Raw genomic sequence first — 25,386 nt, forward strand, 5'->3', positions numbered from 1 at the left:
TTCTTGAGGGCGTTCCTTCCTAGTTGGCTTTGGCTGGAGTGGGAATCAGCTGTTAGCAGGCTAGCTAGTCGTCTCAAATCTGAGCATTATACATTTCTGTGTACGGTGAACGACCATACCTAGAACATTTGCTGAGACGAAGGGATTCGGCATATTATCTGACTGCAATGCATCGCAAGAATAGCTAGATCAAGTGGACCGGCATAAATAGCCAGTTAACTGACGCCTGGATTAGCGTTAGCCGGGTGTAGGGCTAGCTAGCAAACTACGTCTGGTTTATGAAGACCAGATTCATGTTTTTTAACGTGTCAGCTGTCTAGCAGCTTCAGCTAGGCTTTTTAAAACCGAGTATAACGTGTTGCCATTAACGGTTAAACCGGTGTCCTAGCGTTGCCAGCCTTTGGATTAGTTTAGTGGTCAAGCCTGTATCTGGCCGACGTATCAATGCGCTACTCGCCATGCTTTTGCGCACACGCCCTGAAAAAGATAGGGATTCAACTGTTCCGTTTGAATTGTGTGTTGTAGATATGAACCCCGATATGTGGCTGCTACTCATGTATTTAAAATTGAATGTGTCATTTTGAGACCAGACATCACTGACAGTGGTTCTGTCTGATGTTATAGACGAGTGGACGGTTCTTTCAGATATCTGGGGTGTAGTCAGTAGTAGGACTTTAGCAAATTGTTCAATCATGGGGGCTACAGTGTCATGCTGCATGTCCCCCGGCGGGAGTCCAAAGCTTGCAAGGAGAGCAGTCGAGCTCGACGACTACCCAATAACCACCACTGGCGACGACGTAAGCGAGGACACGGGCACCTATCTGCAGCACATCAGCGATAGAGAGGTCCCGGATGGTAGGTGTACTTTTCGGATAAGCTGGAGTGGAGGGGTGTACGTCATGGTCACGCCTCTCTGAACAGCCAAGACATGCATGAAAGGGGAAAGGAAGATGTTGCTTGCTGTTAACCCACAATGCATACATCACACATCAGTTTATGACCTGTTGCACTATTGATTGTTCAGTCATATTGATTCAGCTATTCCAAGATCTCCTGCAGAGTATCTAGCGTTGTTTTTGCTTCAGCTGTAGCCTGCAGAGTATCCAGCATTGTTTTTGCTTCAGCTATAGCCTGCAGAGTAACTAGCGTTGTTTTTGCTTCAGCTATAGCCTGCAGAGTATCTAGCGTTGTTTTTGCTTCAGCTATAGCCTGCAGAGTATCTAGCGTTGTTTTTGCTTCAGCTATAGCCTGCAGAGTATCTAGCGTTGTTTTTGCTTCAGCTATAGCCTGCAGAGTATCTAGCGTTGTTTTTGCTTCAGCTATAGCCTGCAGAGTAACTAGCGTTGTTTTTGCTTCAGCTATAGCCTGCAGAGTATCTAGCGTTGTTTTTGCTTCAGCTATAGCCTGCAGAGTATCTAGCGTTGTTTTTGCTTCAGCTATAGCCTGCAGAGTAGCGTTGTTTTTGCTTCAGCTAGCAGAGTATTGTTTTTGCTTCAGCTATAGCCTGCAGAGTAACTAGCGTTGTTTTTGCTTCAGCTATAGCCTGCAGAGTATCTAGCGTTGTTTTTGCTTCAGCTATAGCCTGCAGAGTATCTAGCGTTGTTTTTGCTTCAGCTATAGCCTGCAGAGTATCTAGCGTTGTTTTTGCTTCAGCTATAGCCTGCAGAGTAACTAGCGTTGTTTTTGCTTCAGCTATAGCCTGCAGAGTATCTAGCGTTGTTTTTGCTTCAGCTATAGCCTGCAGAGTAACTAGCGTTGTTTTTGCTTCAGCTATAGCCTGCAGAGTATCTAGCGTTGTTTTTGCTTCAGCTATAGCCTGCAGAGTAACTAGCGTTGTTTTTGCTTCAGCTATAGCCTGCAGAGTAACTAGCGTTGTTTTTGCTTCAGCTATAGCCTGCAGAGTAACTAGCGTTGTTTTTGCTTCAGCTATAGCCTGCAGAGTAACTAGCGTTGTTTTTGCTTCAGCTATAGCCTGCAGAGTATCCAGCGTTGTTTTTGCTTCAGCTATAGCCTGCAGAGCTATAACTAGCATTGTTTTTGCTTCAGCTATAGCCTGCAGAGTAACTAGCGTTGTTTTTGCTTCAGCTATAGCCTGCAGAGTAACTAGCGTTGTTTTTGCTTCAGCTATAGCCTGCAGAGTAACTAGCGTTGTTTTTGCTTCAGCTATAGCCTGCAGAGTATCTAGCGTTGTTTTTGCTTCAGCTATAGCCTGCAGAGTATCTAGCGTTGTTTTTGCTTCAGCTATAGCCTGCAGAGTAACTAGCGTTGTTTTTGCTTCAGCTATAGCCTGCAGAGTAACTAGCGTTGTTTTTGCTTCAGCTATAGCCTGCAGAGTAACTAGCGTTGTTTTTGCTTCAGCTATAGCCTGCAGAGTATCTAGCGTTGTTTTTGCTTCAGCTATAGCCTGCAGAGTAACTAGCGTTGTTTTTGCTTCAGCTATAGCCAGGTAGTTTAGTGGTTAGAGCATTGGGCCAGTAACCAAATGGTTGCTGGATTGAATCCCAGAACTGACAAGGTAAAAATCTGTCATATGGCAGCTCCCCCCCTCCATTTCACTCAGAGGGGCTGAGTGAAATGCGGAAGACATATTTCAGTTGAATACATACAGTTGGACAACTGACTAGGTATCCCCCTTTCCCAGAGTATCGTGAGTGTCAAGTCACAAGGTGCACCCCCAGAGGTAATGATCTGTAATCAGTCAGTATTATACTGTATCTCACTCTGTTTTCAGATACACATGGTGCATATAGTTGGGATACGTGTGCATTTCTTGTGGTGTTGGTGATAAAATAGGTGTGTATTTCTTGTTTCTTTCAGAATTGGCGCAGGAGTCCAACCCATCTGATAATGCCAGAGCCAGCACAATCTTCCTCAACAAGTCTCAGACTGATGGTAAGTGTGTAGCAGTATTGTTAGATGGGTAAATAAAATAATTTTTGTTCTGGCGCCAGGCAGGCATGTATCAACCCTGCTGAAAGGCAAATAATAGGATAGATAGTTCTGCTACCAGAAACACACATCAGCAGAAGAGACTGTCTAGACTGGAGACTGTTGGTCAGATGGCAAGTAGAAAGGATAAGACACCATATAAAACACATGTCACAGCACAGCGGTGACCCAACCAATAATACCTCCCACAATAATAATGGCAGAGCAATTTAAAAGGCAACTTCATAGAAACAATTGACACAGAAAGAACCCACTCATAACCCTTAGAGAATTTGCAATATTCGGTATTACCTCCCAGTGAGTGAGGGGGGTTGTTCTACTCTTCTCGGCCAAATGTCAATAGTTCCACACCAAATCAATACAGTTCAAACAACAACCTCCCTTTAACTACAATGTCAACCCAAACATGTCTGGCAGGTCAGTAGTAGTCCAGCGCCACTGAACATCAAAGGGACTGCATTGGGGAGAAGAGGAGTGCTGCAGTGTAAAGCACAGAGAGGAGGGGGTCTTAGCTGTTGACAGGATTGTCTGTCGGATACACCTGATGGTTGGTTTGTTTGGCAAAGCTTCGCAAAAATGTTGCTATCACACCATGTGATCAATGACAGGAGCGCTCCCAAAAGATACACCCCCCACCTAGAGAGCTCATACCGGCGTTCCACCCCCCACCTAGAGAGCTCATACCGGCGTTCCACCCCCCACCTAGAGAGCTCACACTGGCGTTCCACCCCCCCACCTAGAGAGCTCCACCCCCCACCACACTGGCGTTCCACCCCCCACCTAGAGAGCTCACCACTGGCGTTCCACCCCCCACCTAGAGAGCTCCACCCCCACCTGGCTCACACGTAGAGAGCTCCACCCCCCACCTAGAGAGCTCACACCGGAGTTCCACCCCCCACCTAGAGAGCTCACACTGGCGTTCCACCCCCCACCTAGAGAGAGCTCCACCCCCCACCACTGGCGTTCCACCCCCCACCTAGAGAGCTCACACTGGCGTTCCACCCCCCACCTAGAGAGCTCACACTGGCGTTCCACCCCCCACCTAGAGAGCTCACACTGGCGTTCCTGGCGTTCCACCCCCACCTAGAGAGCTCACCCCCCACCGGCGTAGAGAGCTCCACCCCCCACCTAGAGAGCTCACACCGGCGTTCCACCCCCCACCTAGAGAGCTCACACTGGCGTTCCACCCCCACCTAGAGAGCTCACACTGGCGTTCCACCCCCCACCTAGAGAGCTCACACTGGCGTTCCACCCCCCACCTAGAGAGCTCACACTGGCGTTCCACCCCCCACCTAGAGAGCTCACACTGGCGTTCCACCCCCCACCTAGAGAGCTCACACTGGCGTTCCACCCCCCACCTAGAGAGCCCCCACCTAGAGAGCTCACACTGGCGTTCCACCCCCACCTAGAGAGCTCACAGCTCCACCCCCACCTAGAGAGCTCACACTGGCGTTCCACCCCCCACTGGCGTTCCACCCCCACCTAGAGAGCTCACAGCTCACCCCCCACCTGAGCTCACACGTTCCACCCCCACCTCACAGAGAGCTCACACTGGCGTTCCACCCCCCACCTAGAGAGCTCACACTGGCGTTCCACCCCCACCCCACACCGTTCCACCCCCAGAGAGCTCACACTGGCGTTCCACCCCCCACCTAGAGAGCTCACACCGGCGTTCCACCCCCCACCTAGAGAGCTCACACTGGCGTTCCACCCCCACCTAGAGAGCTCACACTGGCGTTCCACCCCCCACCTAGAGAGCTCATACCGGCGTTCCACTTCAACACAATACAAAGTACGCTGAAAAATAAACAAGAGTTCTGCAGAGTTGCACACAGTGTCAAACTGCCGCGCCAACCGAGAGCTCTCCACAGAGCGCCAGAAGAGCTATCTTTATCTCCCCCTTCCTGACTGCTGATGCGCTCTTAAAGTGGCAGTGCACAGTGAAGGCTCCGTGCAGCATGTCGCCACAAGTGGCATGGGGATCTTCTACTTCTCATGGCTGTATCCTCTGGTTATCATGGAACGGCGCAGATAGAAATGTCATGAATAGAGTTGACATGATTTCTTATTCTACATGTCAGAGGGGCACGCTTGTTCTACGTAATATAATTCTTTATCTGAACGTCCCACAACGTTGTGCCATGCAGATCACGTCCCAGATCTGGTCTGGACAACAGGAGAGTCTAATGGTCACAGTCAGATAGTTATTCTACACGTTCAGGGAACTACCTGACCTAAGATTTGTCTGACTGTTTTTCCCCTCCAGTGCGGGAGAAAAGGAGAAGTAACTACTTAAGTAATCATCACGTGAGTAAATCCATCTGTCCAGTCGAGCGTTACCATGGCTACCCATGGACATCCACTGATCCTAATGCAGAGATGTCAGGAAGTGATGCTATGTTTTCCCCTGTTCCATGGACTAACAACTACTCCCTTTTCCTAGACGTCTCCTGGGTTATCTAAAAAGTACAGCTCCTGCTCCACAATATTCCTTGACGATAGCACGGTCAGCCTGCCCAACCTGAAGAGTACGGTCAAATGGTGAGACCTCCTTACCTCCACACACACGACAGAGCAGAAAAGAGGCGGTCATTGTAAGGACTCACCGTCTTGTCTCTCTCTGTTCCAGTGTCACGTTGGCGATATACTATCACATAAAAAACAGGTATGTTCTATCGGTCATTCATTTCATGAGGAAAACGGTGAGGAAAATGATATAGAGATGTGGTGAGGTAAATGGAGGAGTTTTCTGTTGATGATTTGTCATGACATGGTATCATGGTAATGAAGGTGTGTTGATTTGTGTGACATGGTAATGAAGGTGTGTTGATTTGTGTGACATGGTAATGAAGGTGTGTTGATTTGTGTGACATGGTAATGAAGGTGTGTTGATTTGTGTGACATGGTAATGAAGGTGTGTTGATTTGTGTGACATGGTAATGAAGGTGTGGTGATTTGTGTGACATGGTAATGAAGGTGTGGTGATTTGTGTGACATGGTAATGAAGGTGTGGTGATTTGTGTGACATGGTAATGAAGGTGTGGTGATTTGTGTGACATGGTAATGAAGGTGTGGTGATTTGTGTGACATGGTAATGAAGGTGTGGTGATTTGTGTGACATGGTAATGAAGGTGTGGTGATTTGTGTGACATGGTAATGAAGGTGTGGTGATTTGTGTGACATGGTAATGAAGGTGTGTTGATTTGTGTGACATGGTAATGAAGGTGTGGTGATTTGTGTGACATGGTAATGAAGGTGTGTTGATTTGTGTGACATGGTAATGAAGGTGTGTTGATTTGTGTGACATGGTAATGAAGGTGTGTTGATTTGTGTGACATGGTAATGAAGGTGTGGTGATTTGTGTGACATGGTAATGAAGGTGTGGTGATTTGTGTGACATGGTAATGAAGGTGTGGTGACAGTGACATGGTAATGTGGTTTTCAGTCTGAAGGACATTGTTGATTTTCCCCCTGGTAATGAAGGTGTGGTGATTTCTGGACATTAATGAAGGTGAGAAGATCCATCATGGTAACGGTGTGTTAGGTGACATGGTAAGAAGATACTGTTGATTTGTGTGACATGGTGTGAAGGTGTGTGATTTGTGTGACATGTAATCCACCAAACCTCCTGTCAGACTGACTGGCCAGACCTCCTGGTTTCCTGACAGAGTAATGAAGGTGTTCCAGTTTGTGTGACTGGTATGAAGGTGTGGACCCTGAACACAAGCTCATCTAAGGTGTTGTGCATTTGTTGACATGGCTAATGAAGCTGACTGCTGAGTGTGCCATGGTCAATGAAGGTGTGTTGATTTGCCATGTGACGTATGCCATCGTCACCCCTGAAGGTATGCCTGATCATGGTCATGAAGGTGGTATTTATGCCATGTCACCCTGTGAGTATGTGTGACCATGGTAATGAAGATGTCACCCTGTTGATGATTTGTATGCCATGGTCACCCTGGTACGTGATGCCATGAAGGTGTGTGCCACCCTGTGTGACAGGTGAAGGTGTTTTGATTTGTGTGACATGGTAATGAAGGTGTTGATTTGTGTGACGTAATGCCATTTCACCCCTGTACATGGTAATGCCAGGTGTGTTGGTTTGGTGACGTAATGCCATGTGTTCACCCTGGTGACATGGTAATGCCATGTTTCACCCTGGTGACGTATGCCATGGTGATTTGTGTGACATGGTAATGCCAGGTGTGGTGACCCTGGTGACGTAATGCCAGGTGTGTTGGTTTGTGTGACATGGTAAAAGGTGTGTTCCTGGTGACGTAATGAAGGTGTGTTGATTTGTGTGACATGGTAATGAAGGTGTGGTCACCCTGAAGACATGGTATGCTACAGCGTGACCCTGGTGACATGGTAATGCCATGGTGACACCCTGGTGGTTTTCAGTCTTTTTTGCCATCGATTCACGTTCCTGGACATTTTCGTGAGAAGCCATCGTCACCCTGGTAGGTATGCCATACTGTCATGTCCCTGTACGTGTGCCATCGTCACAAACCTGGTCAGACGTATGCCATCGTCTTCCCCTGGTACGAAGATGCCATCGTCACCCTGGTACGCATGCCATCTACCACCCTGGTCCATGCCATCGCTCACCCTGGTCAGCATGCCATCGTCACCCTGGTCACGTATGCCATCGTCACCCTGGTACGTATGCCATCGTCACCCTGGTACGTATGCCATCGTCACCCTGGTACGTATGCCATCGTCACCCTGGTACGTATGCCATCGTCACCCTGGTACGTATGCCATCGTCACCCTGGTACGTATGCCATCGTCACCCTGGTACGCATGCCATCGTCACCCTGGTACGCATGCCATCGTCACCCTGGTACGCATGCCATCGTCACCCTGGTACGCATGCCATCGTCACCCTGGTACGGATGCCATCGTCACCCTGGTACGTATGCCATCGTCACCCTGGTACGTATGCCACCAGTCTGTTGCCCCACCAGTCTGTTGCCCCACCAGTCTGTTGCCCCACCAGTCTGTTGCCCCACCAGTCTGTTGCCCTATCACAGGGAGTTTCACTTTGGGCATGTTTAGTATTTAAATGTTGTGGCGTGTTGAGACGTGAGTAAAAGAGACGCTTGTTCTGCATAATAATCTATTTTCTCCTGCTGAACACCTGGCCCTGGTAACGGTGTTATTGTGTCCATTCTTCCCCAAGGTGTACCTGGAGCGTCTGCTGACCTACGCTGAGATGGACATCTGTCCCTGCAACTGGAAGCGTATCGTACTGGGAGCCATCCTGCTGGCGTCCAAGGTGTGGGACGACCAGGCCGTGTGGAACGTAGACTACTGCCAGATCCTCAAGGACATCACCGTGGAGGACATGTCAGTGTCCCTCTGTCCTGTCCACTCACCTGTCCCCCTGACTGCTCACCTTCACAAGTCACCCCAACCTTTAGGCATTAGATCTGAGGGTTGGATAGGTGTAAGCGAGAGGGACGACTACCGACTTACCTTACAGCTCTCCAATCCTCTCATATCTAAGTGCTTATAGGGCAGGGGTATTCAACTCTGACCCTACGAGGTCTCAGAGCCTGCTGATATTCTGTTCTATCGGATCATTAATTGCACCCATCTGGTGTCCCAGGTGTCTCAGTCCCTGCTTTAGAGAGAAGAATATAAAAAAGCAGTGGGAAGTGGCTTGGAGGTCCAGTTGAATTTGAGGGTGTCAGGGTAGTTTTAGGATTCAGTCTGTGGGTCTCCTCAGCCCCTGGAGTGGCATACGGCCCCCCTTCTTACCACTGGGCTTCGTGTGGCACATCCTTGTTCAAAGGACTATATTAATACAATATAATAGATTGATGCCGCTGACAAAGGTCTCCATAGAAGTGTGTGGGAATTTATTGTTTTCCCTCTCTCTCTCTCTACCTCTCTCTCTCTGCCTGTACCCCTCTCTCTACCTCTCTCTCTGCCTGTACCCCTCTCTCTCTCTCTACCTCTCTCTGCCTGTACCTCTCTCTCTCTACCTCTCTCTCTGCCTGTACCTCTCTCTCTGCCTGTACCCCTCTCTCTCTCTCTACCTGTACCCCTCTCTCTCTCTCTACCTGTCTCTGCCTGTACCCCTCTCTCTCTCTCTCTGCCTGTACCCCTCTCTCTCTCTCTCTACCTGTCTCTGCCCCCCCTCTCTCTCTCTCTGCCTGTACCTCTCTCTCTCTGCCTGTACCCCTCTCTCTCTCTGCCTGTACCCCTCTCTCTCTCTGCTCTACCTCTCTCTACCTATCTACCCTCTCTCTCTCTACCTCTCTCTCTCTGCTCTGGTTTACTTTAGCCTGTCTAGTGCCGGCTGGGTGGGGTTGGGTTACCTCTCTCTCTCTCTGCTCTACCTCTCTCTGCCTGTACCCCCTCTCTCTCTACTGCTCTACCTCTCTCTACCTCTCTCTCTCTCTCTGCCTGTACCTCTCTCTCTCTCTGCCTGTACCTCTACCTCTCTCTCTCTCTGCCTGTACCCCTCTCTCTCTCTCTCTCTACCTCTCTCTCTGCCTGCCTGTGTACCTCTCTCTCTACCTCTCTCTCTGCCTGTACCCCCTCTCTCTCTCTCTCTCTCTGCCTGTACCCCTCTTTCTCTCTCTACCTGTACCCCTCTCTCTCTCTCTACCTCTCACAGGAATGAGATGGAGAGGCACTTCCTGGAGCTGCTTCAGTTCAACATCAACGTGCCGGCCAGCGTCTACGCAAAGTACTACTTTGACCTGCGCTCCCTGGCCGACGACAACAACCTCAACTTCCCCCTGGAGCCACTTGACAACCAGCGAGCCACTAAACTGGAGGTGAGGAGAGCTTCTAGGACAGCAGGAATGTAAACACGGCTACTTGGCAAGAGGAGAGTTTAATGGTTGTCCTGGTTGACTTGGTCCTGTTCAGAAACAACCCCAGCCCCTACTCCCCTACTATCATGTACTTACTAACTGTTGTTGTGTTCCCAGGCTATCTCTGGGCTGTAATAAGTGTTTTTGCGTTCCCAGGCTATCTCTGGGCTGTAATAAGTGTTGTTGCGTTCCCAGGCTATCTCTGGGCTGTAATAAGTGTTGTTGCGTTCCCAGGCTATCTCTGGGCTGTAATAAGTGTTGTTGCGTTCCCAGGCTATCTCTGGGCTGTAATAAGTGTTGCGTTCCCAGGCTATCTCTGGGCTGTAATAAGTGTTGCGTTCCCATGCTATCTCTGGGCTGTAATAAGTGTTGTTGCGTTCCCAGGCTATCTCTGGGCTGTAATAAGTGTTGTTGCGTTCCCAGGCTATCTCTGGGCTGTAATAAGTGTTGTTGTGTTCCCAGGCTATCTCTGGGCTGTAATAAGTGTTGTTGTGTTCCCAGGCTATCTCTGGGCTGTAATAAGTGTTGTTGTGTTCCCAGGCTATCTCTGGGCTGTAATAAGTGTTGTTGTGTTCCCAGGCTATCTCCAGACTGTGTGAGGACAGATACAAGGATCTGGGCAAGGTGACCATAAGGAGGTCCCTCAGCGCAGACAATCTGGTGGGTGTCCGAACCACCCACGCCGTGCTGTCCTAAAGCTGGACCTGCTACACACACAGGACAGGCTGAGGATGCACCGACGGTCTTCCTAAACTAGACCCTCACTGGCACCATGGACACACACCCCCACCCCCAGATCTGTATGGTGGCAGCTCCACCACTGATACTTACTCATACACTCCAGATCTGCAAGAAGGGTTGGAGTGACTGACACCACACACTGACCATGGTGACGAAGCCTCCAACTACCCTGTGGTGTAGTTTGGCACACGGACGGACAGATGGTGACGTAGGACGGTTTTCTTTGCTTACTGTGTAGGCCCTTTAGCTGGGAAATGTATCGGTTTTTAATTGAACATATTTTCAGTTGCTGTTTATTTCAAATAAACCGTAATAAACTATCAAATCTGTGTATAGTGTCCATTTCTAGATAAGATGTGTGATGTTATGGTGTCAGTTCTGGGTTTACTTTAGCCTGTCTGGTGTCAGCTGGGTGGGGTTGGCAGTTCTGGGTTTACTTTAGCCTGTCTGGTGTCATCTGGGTGGGGTTGGCAGTCCTGGGTTTACTTTAGCCTGTCTGGTGTGTCATCTGGGTGGGGTTGGCAGTTCTGGGTTTACTTTAGCCTGTCTGGAGTGTCAGCTGGGTGGGGTTGGCAGTTCTGGGTTTACTTTAGCCTGTCTGGTGTGTCATCTGGGTGGGGTTGGCAGTTCTGGGTTTACTTTAGCCTGTCTGGAGTGTCTGGAGTGCCACTTTAGCCTGCTGGGTGGGGTTGGCAGTTCTGGGTTTACTTTAGCCTGTCTGGAGTGTCGGCTGGGTGGGGTTTGGTTTACAGTTCTGGGTTTACTTTAGCCTGTCTGGTGTGTCATCTGGGTGGGGTTGGCAGTTCTGGGTTTACTTTAGCCTGTCTGGAGTGCCAGCTGGGTGGGGTTGGCAGTTCTGGGTTTACTTTAGCCTGTCTGGAGTGCCGGCTGGGTGGGGTTGGCAGTTCTGGGTTTACTTTAGCCTGTCTGGAGTGGGGTTTAGTTCTGGGTTTACTTTAGCCTGTCAGCTGGGGTGCCAGTTCTGGGTTTGGCAGTTCTGGGTTTACTTTAGCCTGTCTGGAGTGCCAGCTGGGTGGGGTTGGCAGTTCTGGGTTTACTTTAGCCTGTCTGGTGCCTGGGTGGGGTCTGGGTTTACTTTAGCCTGTCTGGAGTGTTGGGCTGGGTGGGGTTGGTAGTTCTGGGTTTACTTTAGCCTGTCTGGAGTGCCAGCTGGGTGGGGTTGGTAGTTCTGGGTTTACTTTAGCCTGTCTGGAGTGCCGGCTGGGTGGGGTTGGTAGTTCTGGGTTTACTTTAGCCTGTCTGGAGTGCAGCTGGGTGGGGTTGGTAGCTGGGTGGGGTTGGCAGTTCTGGGTTTACTTTAGCCTGTCTGGAGTGCCAGCTGGGTGGGGTTGGTAGTTCTGGGTTTACTTTAGCCTGTCTGGAGTGCCAGCTGGGTGGGGTTGGTAGTTCTGGGTTTACTTTAGCCTGTCTGGAGTGCCAGCTGGGTGGGGTTGGTAGTTCTGGGTTTACTTTAGCCTGTCTGGAGTGCCGGCTGGGTGGGGTTGGTAGTTCTGGGTTTACTTTAGCCTGTCTGGAGTGTCAGCTGGGTGGGGTTGGTAGTTCTGGGTTTACTTTAGCCTGTCTGGAGTGCCAGCTGGGTGGGGTTGGTAGTTCTGGGTTTACTTTAGCCTGTCTGGAGTGCCGGCTGGGTGGGGTTGGTAGTTCTGGGTTTACTTTAGCCTGTCTGGAGTGTCGGCTGGGTGGGGTTGGTAGTTCTGGGTTTACTTTAGCCTGTCTGGAGTGTCGGCTGGGTGGGGTTGGTAGTTCTGGGTTTACTTTAGCCTGTCTGGAGTGTCAGCTGGGTGGGGTTGGCAGTTCTGGGTTTACTTTAGCCTGTCTGGAGTGCCGGCTGGGTGGGGTTGGTAGTTCTGGGTTTACTTTAGCCTGTCTGGAGTGCCAGCTGGGTGGGGTTGGCAGTTCTGGGTTTACTTTAGCCTGTCTGGAGTGCCGGCTGGGTGGGGTTGGCAGTTCTGCAGCTGTTCTATTGGTTTCATGTGTCAGGTTCAGCTCAATCAAGCCCTGTATTTGAAATGACTTCAAATAAATTGGGCTGATTTATATTTTCCCGTTGGTTTTTCATAGATCTGACAGGACGAGACTGGAGAAGCGTAGGCTCCATAAGTGGTCTGATGGTTTCTAGAATCAGAACAACCAGATTCACACATGTATTCTCTACCTGGGTTACAGGCTACATAGTTTAACATGCCAGAATTAGACAAGGCAATTTTTAAAAAGAGAATCGCATGTACACTGATCCATTCAGTTGATTTATTAGGTATTTAAGACAAAGGCCATTGGATAGATGGGATGCTATAGGTGGATTATGCTTAACACATTTGCAGAGAAAAAACAAGATTGTCATTTCACAATATGTGCTGCTGTAATTACTAGAACCCACCACATGGAGGCAGAAGAGGCTACAACAGAGGTCTCTAAAGTGAGAAGTTGCATCTTTTTAAAGAGGCACTTCAGTCTCAATCGGTGGTCCAGGTAAGTAATCACAGCACAAGTGGTGGTGGTGGGGGGCTGTATTGCTCCTCAAGCAAGGGTGAGAACGATGAAATTATGGATTCCAATCAGACCAACTCAGTTAACACTATTTTCCTCATTTTCACCCTTTGTATACTTGGGATCTCAATTTAACAGGGAAAGTAAAACATTGAGTGGTGACCTCTCAATTCATCTGGACTTTTTTTAAACTGACTTCATATTAAAATCTGCACATAATCATAAATGGGTAGTGAAATTCCTTCATCCTAACAAGGTGTTACTGTGTCCATTTTAAAAAAATGACAATGTCCTTTTAGGAAGCACTTTTTAAATAAAATGACAAATAGCAATTCTCCATCTTTATTACGTATAGAAGAATAACATGCCACTTATCTCCAGGTTAATGACTGATTGGATTCCTAACCATTACCTTTCAGGTTATGAACATACTGGCAAAACATGTCATTTAAACATTCTAGAGACTTATTGAACTGTACCCCCCCCCCACAGATAATTTAAAAACACCTTTTAAAAAGTTCCAACTTCAGGGGAAATCTCCTGCAATGAGTCGAGGATGAGAACTAGGAAATATAATACAAAATACTTCTATATTGCCACAATTTGTTTAAACATGTCCTTATGTGAAGACAATAGTTTACATAATTTACAATATGTTGAATAAGTTAAATTAACATCCATCTAGTTTCTGTCAGCCACTGTGGAGCACCATGAGTCTGACAAACATCCATCCAGTCACTCTCTGTGAAGCACCATGAGTCTGACAAGCTTCCATCCAGTCACTCTCTGTGAAGCACCATGAGTCTGACAAGCTTCCATCCAGTCACTCTCTGTGAAGCACCATGAGTCTGACAAGCTTCCATCCAGTCACTCTCTGTGAAGCACCATGAGTCTGACAAGCGTCCATCCAGTCACTCTGTGGAGCACCGTGAGTCTGACAAGCTTCCATCCAGTCACTCTATGTGGAGCACCATGAGTCTGACAAGCGTCCATCCAGTCACTCTCTGTGGAGCACCATGAGTCTGACAAGCGTCCATCCAGTCACTCTCTGTGGAGCACCATGAGTCTGACAAGCGTCCATCCAGTCACTCTCTGTGGAGCACCATGAGTCTGACAAGCGTCCATCCAGTCACTCTCTGTGGAGCACCATGAGTCTGACAAGCGTCCATCCAGTCACTCTCTGTGGAGCACCATGAGTCTGAAAAGCGTCTATCCAGTCACTCTCTGTGGAGCACCATGAGTCTGACAAGCGTCCATCCAGTCACTCTCTGTGGAGCACCATGAGTCTGACAAGCGTCCATCCAGTCACTCTCTGTGGAGCACCATGAGTCTGACAAGCGTCCATCCAGTCACTCTCTGTGGAGCACCATGAGTCTGACAAGCGTCCAGCCAGTCTGGTCACACAGATGGGTGCGACAGGGACTTGTGCTCAGACTGCGAGGGGAGCAGCCCGGTGCGTGTCGTGAGGGATGTGCTGGCCTCGCTGTATACTGACGCGCTGGACGGTTTGTGGCCCCAGCAGGGACATGAACAACAGCACCTCCCCAGGAACCTCCTCCACGACTCCAGGGTCTTCCCTGACCACACCCACACCCCCGAGGTGATCCCCACCACCAGGCTCATAAAGTACTTCAGCATGAAGATGGCGTGGTCTGGCCCTAGGCTTAGCCTCTCTCTCTCAGCCTGGCAGGAGCAGGAAAGACCCCTGTCCCACTGGGGCCTGAGGTGCTGCTCGTACACCAGACAGGCCACCACCACCGCGGCAGGGACCGTGTAGAGGACGGTGAAGAGGCCCAGCCTCAACATCAGCTTCTCCAGCTTGTCCGTCTTGGTCCCCCCCTGCTTGATGACGCTGCGGATGCGGAACAACGACACAAACCCCGCTAGGAGGAAGAGGGAGCCTGTGAAGAGGTAGACCACCAGGGGAGCAAGCACGAAGCCCCGCAGGCTCTCCACACTCTGGTTGCCCACGTAGCATATCCCTGCCACAGGGTCTCCGTCAGCAGCGCTCAGGGCCAGCACGGCGATGGTCTTGACGCTGGGCACCAGCCAGGCGGCCAGGTGGAAGTACTGCGAGTACCCGGCGATGGCCTCGTTGCCCCACTTCATACCCGCCGCCAGGAACCAGGTGAGCGAGAGCACCACCCACCAGATTGCGCCGGCCATGCCAAAGAAGTAGACCAGCAGGAACACCAAGGTGCACAGGCCGGCAGGGCCCGAAGCGCCGTACAGCACGTGCCCGCCGTCCTCGGAGCACGCCACACGCTCGTGGCCCGCCGCCAGCCGCACCATGTATCCCAGGGAGATGAAGAGGTAGCAGGCAGCCAGGTAGACGATAGGCAGCTCGGGGTAGGAGAAGCGGTCGCGGTCAATCAGGAACGTGACCACCGTAGTTAAGGTCGAGACAAAGCAGAGGACCGACCACAGGCCGATCCAGAGGGAGGTGAAGGCGTGTTCGTCCGGGGTGAAGTAGGGCTGACGGCAGGGCTGGGCGCAGTTCTCCACGGGGCCTGTGTGGACGCCACGGCCGTACAGTGAGCGGGCCTCATGCTTGACGGACACCAGGGGGTGGCGACAGCGGCAGCCGCGTTGTTCACAGTCCTGGTGGTGGGGTTTGGGCAGGAGATGCGGCCTGCGGCGGGCTGGGTTGCGGTAGGGGGCCTTGGGGGTAGGCTTCGGGGGGAAGGCCGGGCCTGGGGACAGAGTAGTGGCGTCACTGCTGTTCCGGTCCATACAGAGGCGGTCAGCATCACCCAGCTCTGGCAGCCCCTCGCAGCTCATCCTCTCGGGCCATTCAAACCCATACTGGCTCATCAGGGGGGAGCAGCCGCGCTTGGCCCGCTCGCACACGGAGCGGCACGGGGGCAGAGGCTTGCGATAGTCCGGGATGCAGATAGGGGTGTACATGCTGCAGAGGAAGAAGAGCAGGTCAGGGGAACAGTGGATGCGCACCAGTGGCCAGAACTGGTGAACCTCCAGCCCCACCTCGTCCTGAGTGTCGTGGTTAAACTGGTTGGGCGTGTAGGTCAGGTTGTAGCCGATGCCTTTGCACATGGGGACCGTGATGGGTTCACACACGATGGCCTTGGAGGCAGCGCGCACCGCCAGTGCGCGCATCAGCAGGAGCAGGCACAGAACGCTGATGTAAAGAGGGCAGATGTGCGTCATGGTCGCCATGGAAGCTCCTCCAACGCTGTGGATTCCCACAAAAAAAGATACTTGGGGTTATTGGACAGGAAATGCGCTCTGAACGTTTGAAACATTTTATTATTGTTTCTATGTTCTATCAATAATACATCCAATGCACTTTGGGTGTGCGCCTTATTTACTCACACGTAAAGGCTAAGAAATACAGTAATGAAACAAGTTGATCAAATGTATAACTCACCAAGTCGATCACACGGGAAAATGTAAGCTAGCTCATCAATATGCAATGCCAATCAAAGAGAGAAGCGCCATCTGATAAATCTTGCCACCACTAAATTCACTCCCAGTGTACCTTTAGGAAACGCGCCTCCGGTGCAATCAAATAAAGTCCATTTCGACTCGATAATGTAGACGGAATTTTCAGGCAGCAACGCCTAATCCTTGCGCCACACTTTTTTTCTTTCAACAATATTTAGTGAAACAGCCTCCTATTCTCAGAAAAAAAATCTACAGTCCACGACTGTCTTCCCTCGTGCGTCTTCTTGCTGCGGCTCCTAACCATACCGACTAACAACACCTTGGCCGCTTACTCTGGACAGCCACGCCCACAGGGCTGCGTCCTCTCCAATAGGAATCTGCTTACACCCTGAACGACTCAATCAGTACATTCTTTACCCATAACCTACTTATCACATAAGGTAATATCATTCCTTATTTTTATAGGCCTATCACCAGTAAAGTTAGACAATGTTTAAAGTAGTGTTGTGACCAACTCAATCCATTCATTCCTTTTACCATAACCTTATCAGACAACTGAATACATTCTATATGACCTCACACCTACAATGTTTTATCAAAAGTAGTGTTTGATTAGTGTTTGATTACTAGTTAAGTCAATCTCAATTGACCCCCCTTGCCCTCAGAACAGCCTCAGTTATTCAGGGCGTGGACTCTACAAGGTGTCTAAAGTGTTCCACAGGGATGCTGGCCCATGTTGACTCCAATGCTTCTCACAGTTGACTGGAAGTCCTTTGGAACACATAGGAGATTGTTGAGCGTGAAACATCCGGCAGCGTTGCCGTTCTTGACACAAACCTGGCACCTACTACCATCCCCTGTTCAAAGGCACTTCAATGTTCTCTATACTCAGTGTATGTGGACTGCAGTGTGCCAGTTCAACTCTGCACATAATCAATATAATTAATATAATTCATCTGTGTGTTTGTCCTGTGTGGGCTATGCTCCTATAATTAATCTGTGTGTTTGTCCTGTGTGGGCTATGCTCCTATAATTAATCTGTGTGTTTGTCCTGTGTGGGCTATGCTCCTATAATTAATCTGTGTGTTTGTCCTGTGTGGGCTATGCTCCTATAATTAATATGTGTGTTTGTCCTGTGTGGGCTATGCTCCTATAATTAATCTGTGTGTTTGTCCTGTGTGGGCTATGCTCCTATAATTAATCTGTGTGTTTGTCCTGTGTGGGCTATGCTCCTATAATTAATATGTGTGTTTGTCCTGTGTGGGCTATGCTCCTATAATTAATATGTGTGTTTGTCCTATGTGGGCTATGCTCCTATAATTAATCTGTGTGTTTGTCCTGTGTGGGCTATGCTCCTATAATTAATCTGTGTGTTTGTCCTGTGTGGGCTATGCTCCTATAATTAATCTGTGTGTTTGTCCTGTGTGGGCTATGCTCCTATAATTCATCTGTGTGTTTGTCCTGTGTGGGCTATGCTCCTATAATTCATCTGTGTGTTTGTCCTGTGTGGGCTATGCTCCTATAATTAATCTGTGTGTTTATCCTGTGTGGGCTATGCTCCTATAATTAATCTGTGTGTTTGTCCTGTGTGGGCTATGCTCCTATAATTCATCTGTGTGTTTGTCCTGTGTGGGCTATGCTCCTATAATTAATCTGTGTGATTGTCCTGTGTGGGCTATGCTCCTATAATTAATATGTGTGTTTGTCCTGTGTGGGATATACTCCTATAATTAATCTGTGTGTTTGTCCTGTGTGGGCTATGCTCCTATAATTAATATGTGTGTTTGTCCTGTGTGGGCTATGCTCCTATAATTCATCTGTGTGTTTGTCCTGTGTGGGCTATGCTCCTATAATTCATCTGTGTGTTTGTCCTGTGTGGGCTATGCTCCTATAATTAATCTGTGTGTTTGTCCTGTGTGGGCTATGCTCCTATAATTAATATGTGTGTTTGTCCTGTGTGGGCTATGCTCCTATAATTAATCTGTGTGTTTGCCCTGTGTGGGCTATGCTCCTATAATTAATATGTGTGTTTGCCCTGTGTGGGCTATGCTCCTATAATTAATATGTGTGTTTGTCCTGTGTGGGCTATGCTCCTATAATTAATCTGTGTGTTTGCCCTGTGTGGGCTATGCTCCTATAATTAATATGTGTGTTTGCCCTGTGTGGGCTATGCTCCTATAATTAATCTGTGTGTTTGTCCTGTGTGGGATATACTCCTATGATTGTTATGTGTGTTTGTCCTGTTTGGGACATGTTCCTTTAATTAATCTGTGTGTTTGTCTTGTGTGGGATATACTCCTATAATTGTTATGTGTGTTTGTCCTGTTCGGGACATGTTCCTTTAATTAATCTGTGTGTTTGTCTTGTGTGGGATATACTCCTATAATTGTTATGTGTGTTTGTCCTGTGTGGGATATACTCCTATAATTGTTATGTGTGTTTGTCCTGTGTGGGATATACTCCTATAATAATCTGTGTGTTTGTCTTGTGTGGGATATACTCCTATAATTGTTATGTGTGTTTGTCCTGTGTGGGATATACTCCTATAATTGTGATGTGTGTTTGTCCTGTGTGGGATATACTCCTATAATTGTTATGTGTGTTTGTCCTGTGTGGGATATACTCCTATAATTGTGATGTGTGTTTGTCCTGTGTGGGATATACTCCTATAATTGTTATGTGTGTTTGTCCTGTGTGGGATATACTCCTATAATTGTGATGTGTGTTTGTCCTGTGTGGGATATACTCCTATAATAATCTGTGTGTTTGTCCTGTGTGGGATATACTCCTATAATTGTTATGTGTGTTTGTCCTGTGTGGGATATACTCCTATAATAATCTGTGTGTTTGTCCTGTGTGGGATATACTCCTATAATTAATATGTGTGTTTGTCCTGTGTGGGATATACTCCTATAATTGTTATGTGTGTTTGTCTTGTGTGGGCTATGCTCCTATAATTGTTATGTGTGTTTGTCCTATTTGGGACATGTTCCTTTAATTAATCTGTGTGTTTGTCTTGTGTGGGATATACTCCTATAATTGTTATGTGTGTTTGTCCTGTGTGGGATATACTCCTATAATTGTTATGTGTGTTTGTCCTGTGTGGGATATACTCCTATAATTGTTATGTGTGTTTGTCCTGTGTGGGATATACTCCTATAATTGTTATGTGTGTTTGTCCTGTGTGGGATATACTCCTATAATTAATCTGTGTGTTTGTCTTGTGTGGGATATACTCCTATAATTGTTATGTGTGTTTGTCCTGTGTGGGATATACTCCTATAATAATCTGTGTGTTTGTCCTGTGTGGGATATACTCCTATAATTGTTATGTGTGTTTGTCCTGTGTGGGATATACTCCTATAATTAATCTGTGTGTTTGTCTTGTGTGGGATATACTCCTATAATTGTTATGTGTGTTTGTCCTGTGTGGGATATACTCCTATAATTGTTATGTGTGTTTGTCCTGTGTGGGATATACTCCTATAATAATCTGTGTGTTTGTCCTGTGTGGGATATACTCCTATAATAATCTGTGTGTTTGTCCTGTGTGGGATATACTCCTATAATTGTTATGTGTGTTTGTCCTGTGTGGGATATACTCCTATAATTGTTATGTGTGTTTGTCCTGTGTGGGATATACTCCTATAATAATCTGTGTGTTTGTCCTGTGTGGGATATACTCCTATAATTGTTATGTGTGTTTGTCCTGTGTGGGATATACTCCTATAATAATCTGTGTGTTTGTCCTGTGTGGGATATACTCCTATAATAATCTGTGTGTTTGTCCTGTGTGGGATATACTCCTATAATAATCTGTGTGTTTGTCCTGTGTGGGATATACTCCTATAATAATCTGTGTGTTTGTCCTGTGTGGGATATACTCCTATAATAATCTGTGTGTTTGTCCTGTGTGGGATATACTCCTATAATAATCTGTGTGTTTGTCCTGTGTGGGATATACTCCTATAATAATCTGTGTGTTTGTCCTGTGTGGGATATACTCCTATAATAATCTGTGTGTTTGTCCTGTGTGGGATATACTCCTATAATTGTTATGTGTGTTTGTCCTGTGTGGGATATACTCCTATAATAATCTGTGTGTTTGTCCTGTGTGGGATATACTCCTATAATAATCTGTGTGTTTGTCCTGTGTGGGATATACTCCTATAATTGTTATGTGTGTTTGTCCTGTGTGGGATATACTCCTATAATAATCTGTGTGTTTGTCCTGTGTGGGATATACTCCTATAATAATCTGTGTGTTTGTCCTGTGTGGGATATACTCCTATAATTGTTATGTGTGTTTGTCCTGTGTGGGATATACTCCTATAATAATCTGTGTGTTTGTCCTGTGTGGGATATACTCCTATAATAATCTGTGTGTTTGTCCTGTGTGGGATATACTCCTATAATTGTTATGTGTGTTTGTCCTGTGTGGGATATACTCCTATAATTGTTATGTGTGTTTGTCCTGTGTGGGATATACTCCTATAATTGTTATGTGTGTTTGTCCTGTGTGGGATATACTCCTATAATTGTTATGTGTGTTTGTCCTGTGTGGGATATACTCCTATAATAATCTGTGTGTTTGTCCTGTGTGGGATATACTCCTATAATAATCTGTGTGTTTGTCCTGTGTGGGATATACTCCTATAATTGTTATGTGTGTTTGTCCTGTGTGGGATATACTCCTATAATTGTTATGTGTGTTTGTCCTGTGTGGGATATACTCCTATAATAATCTGTGTGTTTGTCCTGTGTGGGATATACTCCTATAATTGTTATGTGTGTTTGTCCTGTGTGGGATATACTCCTATAATTGTTATGTGTGTTTGTCCTGTGTGGGATATACTCCTATAATTGTTATGTGTGTTTGTCCTGTGTGGGATATACTCCTATAATTCATCTGTGTGTTTGTCCTGTGTGGGATATACTCCTATAATTGTTATGTGTGTTTGTCCTGTGTGGGATATACTCCTATAATTGTTATGTGTGTTTGTCCTGTGTGGGATATACTCCTATAATAATCTGTGTGTTTGTCCTGTGTGGGATATACTCCTATAATAATCTGTGTGTTTGTCCTGTGTGGGATATACTCCTATAATTGTTATGTGTGTTTGTCCTGTGTGGGCTATGCTCCTATAATTGTTATGTGTGTTTGTCCTGTTTGGGACATGTTCCTTTAATTAATCTGTGTGTTTGTCTTGTGTGGGATATACTCCTATAATTGTTATGTGTGTTTGTCCTGTGTGGGATATACTCCTATAATTGTTAGGTGTGTTTGTCCTGTGTGGGATATACTCCTATAATTGTTATGTGTGTTTGTCCTGTGTGGGATATACTCCTATAATTGTTATGTGTGTTTGTCCTGTGTGGGATATACTCCTATAATTGTTATGTGTGTTTGTCCTGTGTGGGATATACTCCTATAATTGTTATGTGTGTTTGTCCTGTGTGGGATATACTCCTATAATAATCTGTGTGTTTGTCCTGTGTGGGATATACTCCTATAATTGTTATGTGTGTTTGTCCTGTGTGGGATATACTCCTATAATAATCTGTGTGTTTGTCCTGTGTGGGATATACTCCTATAATTGTTATGTGTGTTTGTCCTGTGTGGGATATACTCCTATAATAATCTGTGTGTTTGTCCTGTGTGGGATATACTCCTATAATTGTTATGTGTGTTTGTCCTGTGTGGGATATACTCCTATAATAATCTGTGTGTTTGTCCTGTGTGGGCTATGCTCATATAATTCATCTGTGTGTTTGTCCTGTGTGGGCTATGCTCATATAATTCATCTGTGTGTTTGTCCTGTGTGGGCTATGCTCATATAATTAATCTGTGTGTTTGTCCTGTGTGGGCTATGCTCCTATAATAATCTGTGTGTTTGTCCTGTGTGGGCTATGCTCATATAATTCATCTGTGTGTTTGTCCTGTGTGGGCTATGCTCATATAATTCATCTGTGTGTTTGTCCTGTGTGGGATATACTCCTATAATAATCTGTGTGTTTGTCCTGTGTGGGCTATGCTCATATAATTCATCTGTGTGTTTGTCCTGTGTGGGCTATGCTCATATAATTCATCTGTGTGTTTGTCCTGTGTGGGCTATGCTCATATAATTCATCTGTGTGTTTGTCCTGTGTGGGCTATGCTCATATAATTCATCTGTGTGTTTGTCCTGTGTGGGATATACTCCTATAATAATCTGTGTGTTTGTCCTGTGTGGGCTATGCTCATATAATTCATCTGTGTGTTTGTCCTGTGTGGGCTATGCTCATATAATTCATCTGTGTGTTTGTCCTGTGTGGGCTATGCTCCTATAATTAATCTGTGTGTTTGTCCTGTGTGGGCTATGCTCCTATAATTAATATGTGTGTTTGTCCTGTGTGGGCTATGCTCCTATAATTCATCTGTGTGTTTGTCCTGTGTGGGCTATGCTCCTATAATTAATATGTGTGTTTGTCCTGTGTGGGCTATGCTCCTATAATTAATATGTGTGTTTGTCCTGTGTGGGCTATGCTCCTATAATTAATATGTGTGTTTGTCCTGTGTGGGCTATGCTCCTATAATTAATCTGTGTGTTTGCCCTGTGTGGGCTATGCTCCTATAATTAATATGTGTGTTTGTCCTGTGTGGGCTATGCTCCTATAATTAATATGTGTGTTTGTCCTGTGTGGGCTATGCTCCTATAATTAATCTGTGTGTTTGTCCTGTGTGGGCTATGCTCCTATAATTAATATGTGTGTTTGTCCTGTGTGGGCTATGCTCCTATAATTCATCTGTGTGTTTGTCCTGTGTGGGCTATGCTCCTATAATTCATCTGTGTGTTTGTCCTGTGTGGGCTATGCTCCTATAATTAATATGTGTGTTTGTCCTGTGTGGGATATACTCCTATAATTAATCTGTGTGTTTGTCCTGTGTGGGCTATGCTCCTATAATTAATATGTGTGTTTGTCCTGTGTGGGCTATGCTCCTATAATTCATCTGTGTGTTTGTCCTGTGTGGGCTATGCTCCTATAATTAATATGTGTGTTTGTCCTGTGTGGGCTATGCTCCTATAATTAATATGTGTGTTTGTCCTGTGTGGGCTATGCTCCTATAATTAATATGTGTGTTTGTCCTGTGTGGGCTATGCTCCTATAATTAATCTGTGTGTTTGCCCTGTGTGGGCTATGCTCCTATAATTAATATGTGTGTTTGTCCTGTGTGGGCTATGCTCCTATAATTAATATGTGTGTTTGTCCTGTGTGGGCTATGCTCCTATAATTAATCTGTGTGTTTGTCCTGTGTGGGCTATGCTCCTATAATTAATCTGTGTGTTTGTCCTGTGTGGGCTATGCTCCTATAATTAATATGTGTGTTTGTCCTGTGTGGGCTATGCTCCTATAATTAATATGTGTGTTTGTCCTGTGTGGGCTATGCTCCTATAATTAATCTGTGTGTTTGCCCTGTGTGGGCTATGCTCCTATAATTAATCTGTGTGTTTGTCCTGTGTGGGATATACTCCTATAATTGTTATGTGTGTTTGTCCTGTGTGGGATATACTCCTATAATTGTTATGTGTGTTTGTCCTGTGTGGGATATACTCCTATAATTGTTATGTGTGTTTGTCCTGTGTGGGATATACTCCTATAATTGTTATGTGTGTTTGTCCTGTGTGGGATATACTCCTATAATTGTTATGTGTGTTTGTCCTGTGTGGGATATACTCCTATAATTAATCTGTGTGTTTGTCCTGTGTGGGATATACTCCTATAATTGTTATGTGTGTTTGTCCTGTGTGGGATATACTCCTATAATAATCTGTGTGTTTGTCCTGTGTGGGATATACTCCTATAATAATCTGTGTGTTTGTCCTGTGTGGGATATACTCCTATAATTAATCTGTGTGTTTGTCCTGTGTGGGATATACTCCTATAATAATCTGTGTGTTTGTCCTGTGTGGGATATACTCCTATAATAATCTGTGTGTTTGTCCTGTGTGGGATATACTCCTATAATAATCTGTGTGTTTGTCCTGTGTGGGATATACTCCTATAATAATCTGTGTGTTTGTCCTGTGTGGGATATACTCCTATAATAATCTGTGTGTTTGTCCTGTGTGGGATATACTCCTATAATAATCTGTGTGTTTGTCTTGTGTGGGATATACTCCTATAATAATCTGTGTGTTTGTGGGAGGAATGGTTGATGCCTCTATAGGTGCTTGGATCTGTCCTGGGATGGTTCTCCCTTCCATAGATTTGGTCTCATTGCATAGTTACCTAGATTGCCAAACTAAACATACGGGTGTTCTGAGGTTATTCTGATCAGAACTGAAGATAAAGTCCTCTACAAACAAGATGACAAATCAATTGTCAATTAAAAACTGTTGGTTACATGTCCTATGTCAGGTTGAGTCACACTGTGTTGAGTTGAGAGTTATTGTTGGGAGCAGAAGACTGGAGCCCAGTGAGGGATGGATAGAATCTACTCTGTTACGTGCATGTGAAGGTAGGTGTGTTGACATGCTTGTCAGTGTGTTTGTGTGCACTAGAGGAAAGGAGTGAATGGAACGGAGTTAAACACATGAAACATCTGGAAACCCCACGTTTGACTCCGTTCCGTCAACTCCTTTCCAGCCATTACAATGAGCCAGATGTTTCATGTGTTTAACTCAGTTCCATTCACTCCTTTCCAGCCATTACAATGAGCCAGATGTTTCATGTGTTTAACTCAGTTCCATTCACTCCTTTCCAGCCATTACAATGAGCCAGATGTTTCATGTGTTTAACTCAGTTCCATTCACTCCTTTCCAGCCATTACAATGAGCCAGATGTTTCATGTGTTTAACTCAGTTCCATTCACTCCTTTCCAGCCAATACAATGAGCCCGTCCTCCTATAGCTCCTCCTCCCACCAGCCTCCTCTGGTATACACGTAGGTGTGTCTATCTGTGAAAGGACGA

The 25,386-nt window shown here is 46.6% G+C and overlaps 3 protein-coding genes across 44 annotated transcripts; 1 reads left to right on the forward strand and 2 right to left on the reverse strand.

Moving 5' to 3' along the window:
- The first annotated feature begins 5 nt into the window (after positions 1 to 5).
- Positions 6 to 10,845, forward strand: LOC118381624 (cyclin-Y-like protein 1). Its single transcript, XM_052516519.1, has 9 exons — positions 6 to 855; positions 2,818 to 2,892; positions 5,216 to 5,256; positions 5,393 to 5,490; positions 5,579 to 5,651; positions 7,468 to 7,746; positions 8,132 to 8,298; positions 9,578 to 9,740; positions 10,359 to 10,845. The coding sequence occupies exons 1-9, from the start codon at positions 693 to 695 to the stop codon at positions 10,473 to 10,475; spliced, it is 1,176 nt and encodes a 391-aa protein (XP_052372479.1). The 5' UTR covers positions 6 to 692; the 3' UTR covers positions 10,476 to 10,845.
- Positions 2,905 to 4,818, reverse strand: LOC127928936 (circumsporozoite protein-like). 42 transcript variants are annotated; one of them, XM_052516550.1, is made up of 7 exons: positions 4,700 to 4,818; positions 4,602 to 4,634; positions 4,176 to 4,241; positions 4,078 to 4,110; positions 3,926 to 3,991; positions 3,849 to 3,881; positions 2,905 to 3,685 (listed from the first exon to the last, which is right to left on the reverse strand). In XM_052516550.1, exons 1-7 carry the CDS (start codon positions 4,710 to 4,712, stop codon positions 3,345 to 3,347), a joined length of 585 nt encoding a protein of 194 aa, XP_052372510.1. In that variant the 5' UTR covers positions 4,713 to 4,818; the 3' UTR covers positions 2,905 to 3,344. The 42 variants fall into 42 exon arrangements, 37 of the variants coding, with proteins under 37 accessions (XP_052372510.1, XP_052372498.1, XP_052372511.1 ...); XM_052516538.1 differs by having other exon boundaries at positions 4,143 to 4,241; XM_052516551.1 differs by having other exon boundaries at positions 4,209 to 4,274.
- Positions 10,846 to 13,512: 2,667 nt separating the features above from the next.
- LOC118383537 (frizzled-5-like) lies at positions 13,513 to 16,871 on the reverse strand. The gene is made up of 2 exons (XM_052516567.1): positions 16,417 to 16,871; positions 13,513 to 16,221 (listed from the first exon to the last, which is right to left on the reverse strand). The coding sequence occupies exon 2, from the start codon at positions 16,203 to 16,205 to the stop codon at positions 14,427 to 14,429; it is 1,779 nt and encodes a 592-aa protein (XP_052372527.1). The 5' UTR covers positions 16,206 to 16,221; positions 16,417 to 16,871; the 3' UTR covers positions 13,513 to 14,426.
- Positions 16,872 to 25,386: the final 8,515 nt, after the last annotated feature.

Source organism: Oncorhynchus keta, unplaced genomic scaffold, assembly GCF_023373465.1.
Source record: "Oncorhynchus keta strain PuntledgeMale-10-30-2019 unplaced genomic scaffold, Oket_V2 Un_scaffold_5147_pilon_pilon, whole genome shotgun sequence".
Taxonomy (NCBI): domain Eukaryota; kingdom Metazoa; phylum Chordata; class Actinopteri; order Salmoniformes; family Salmonidae; genus Oncorhynchus; species Oncorhynchus keta.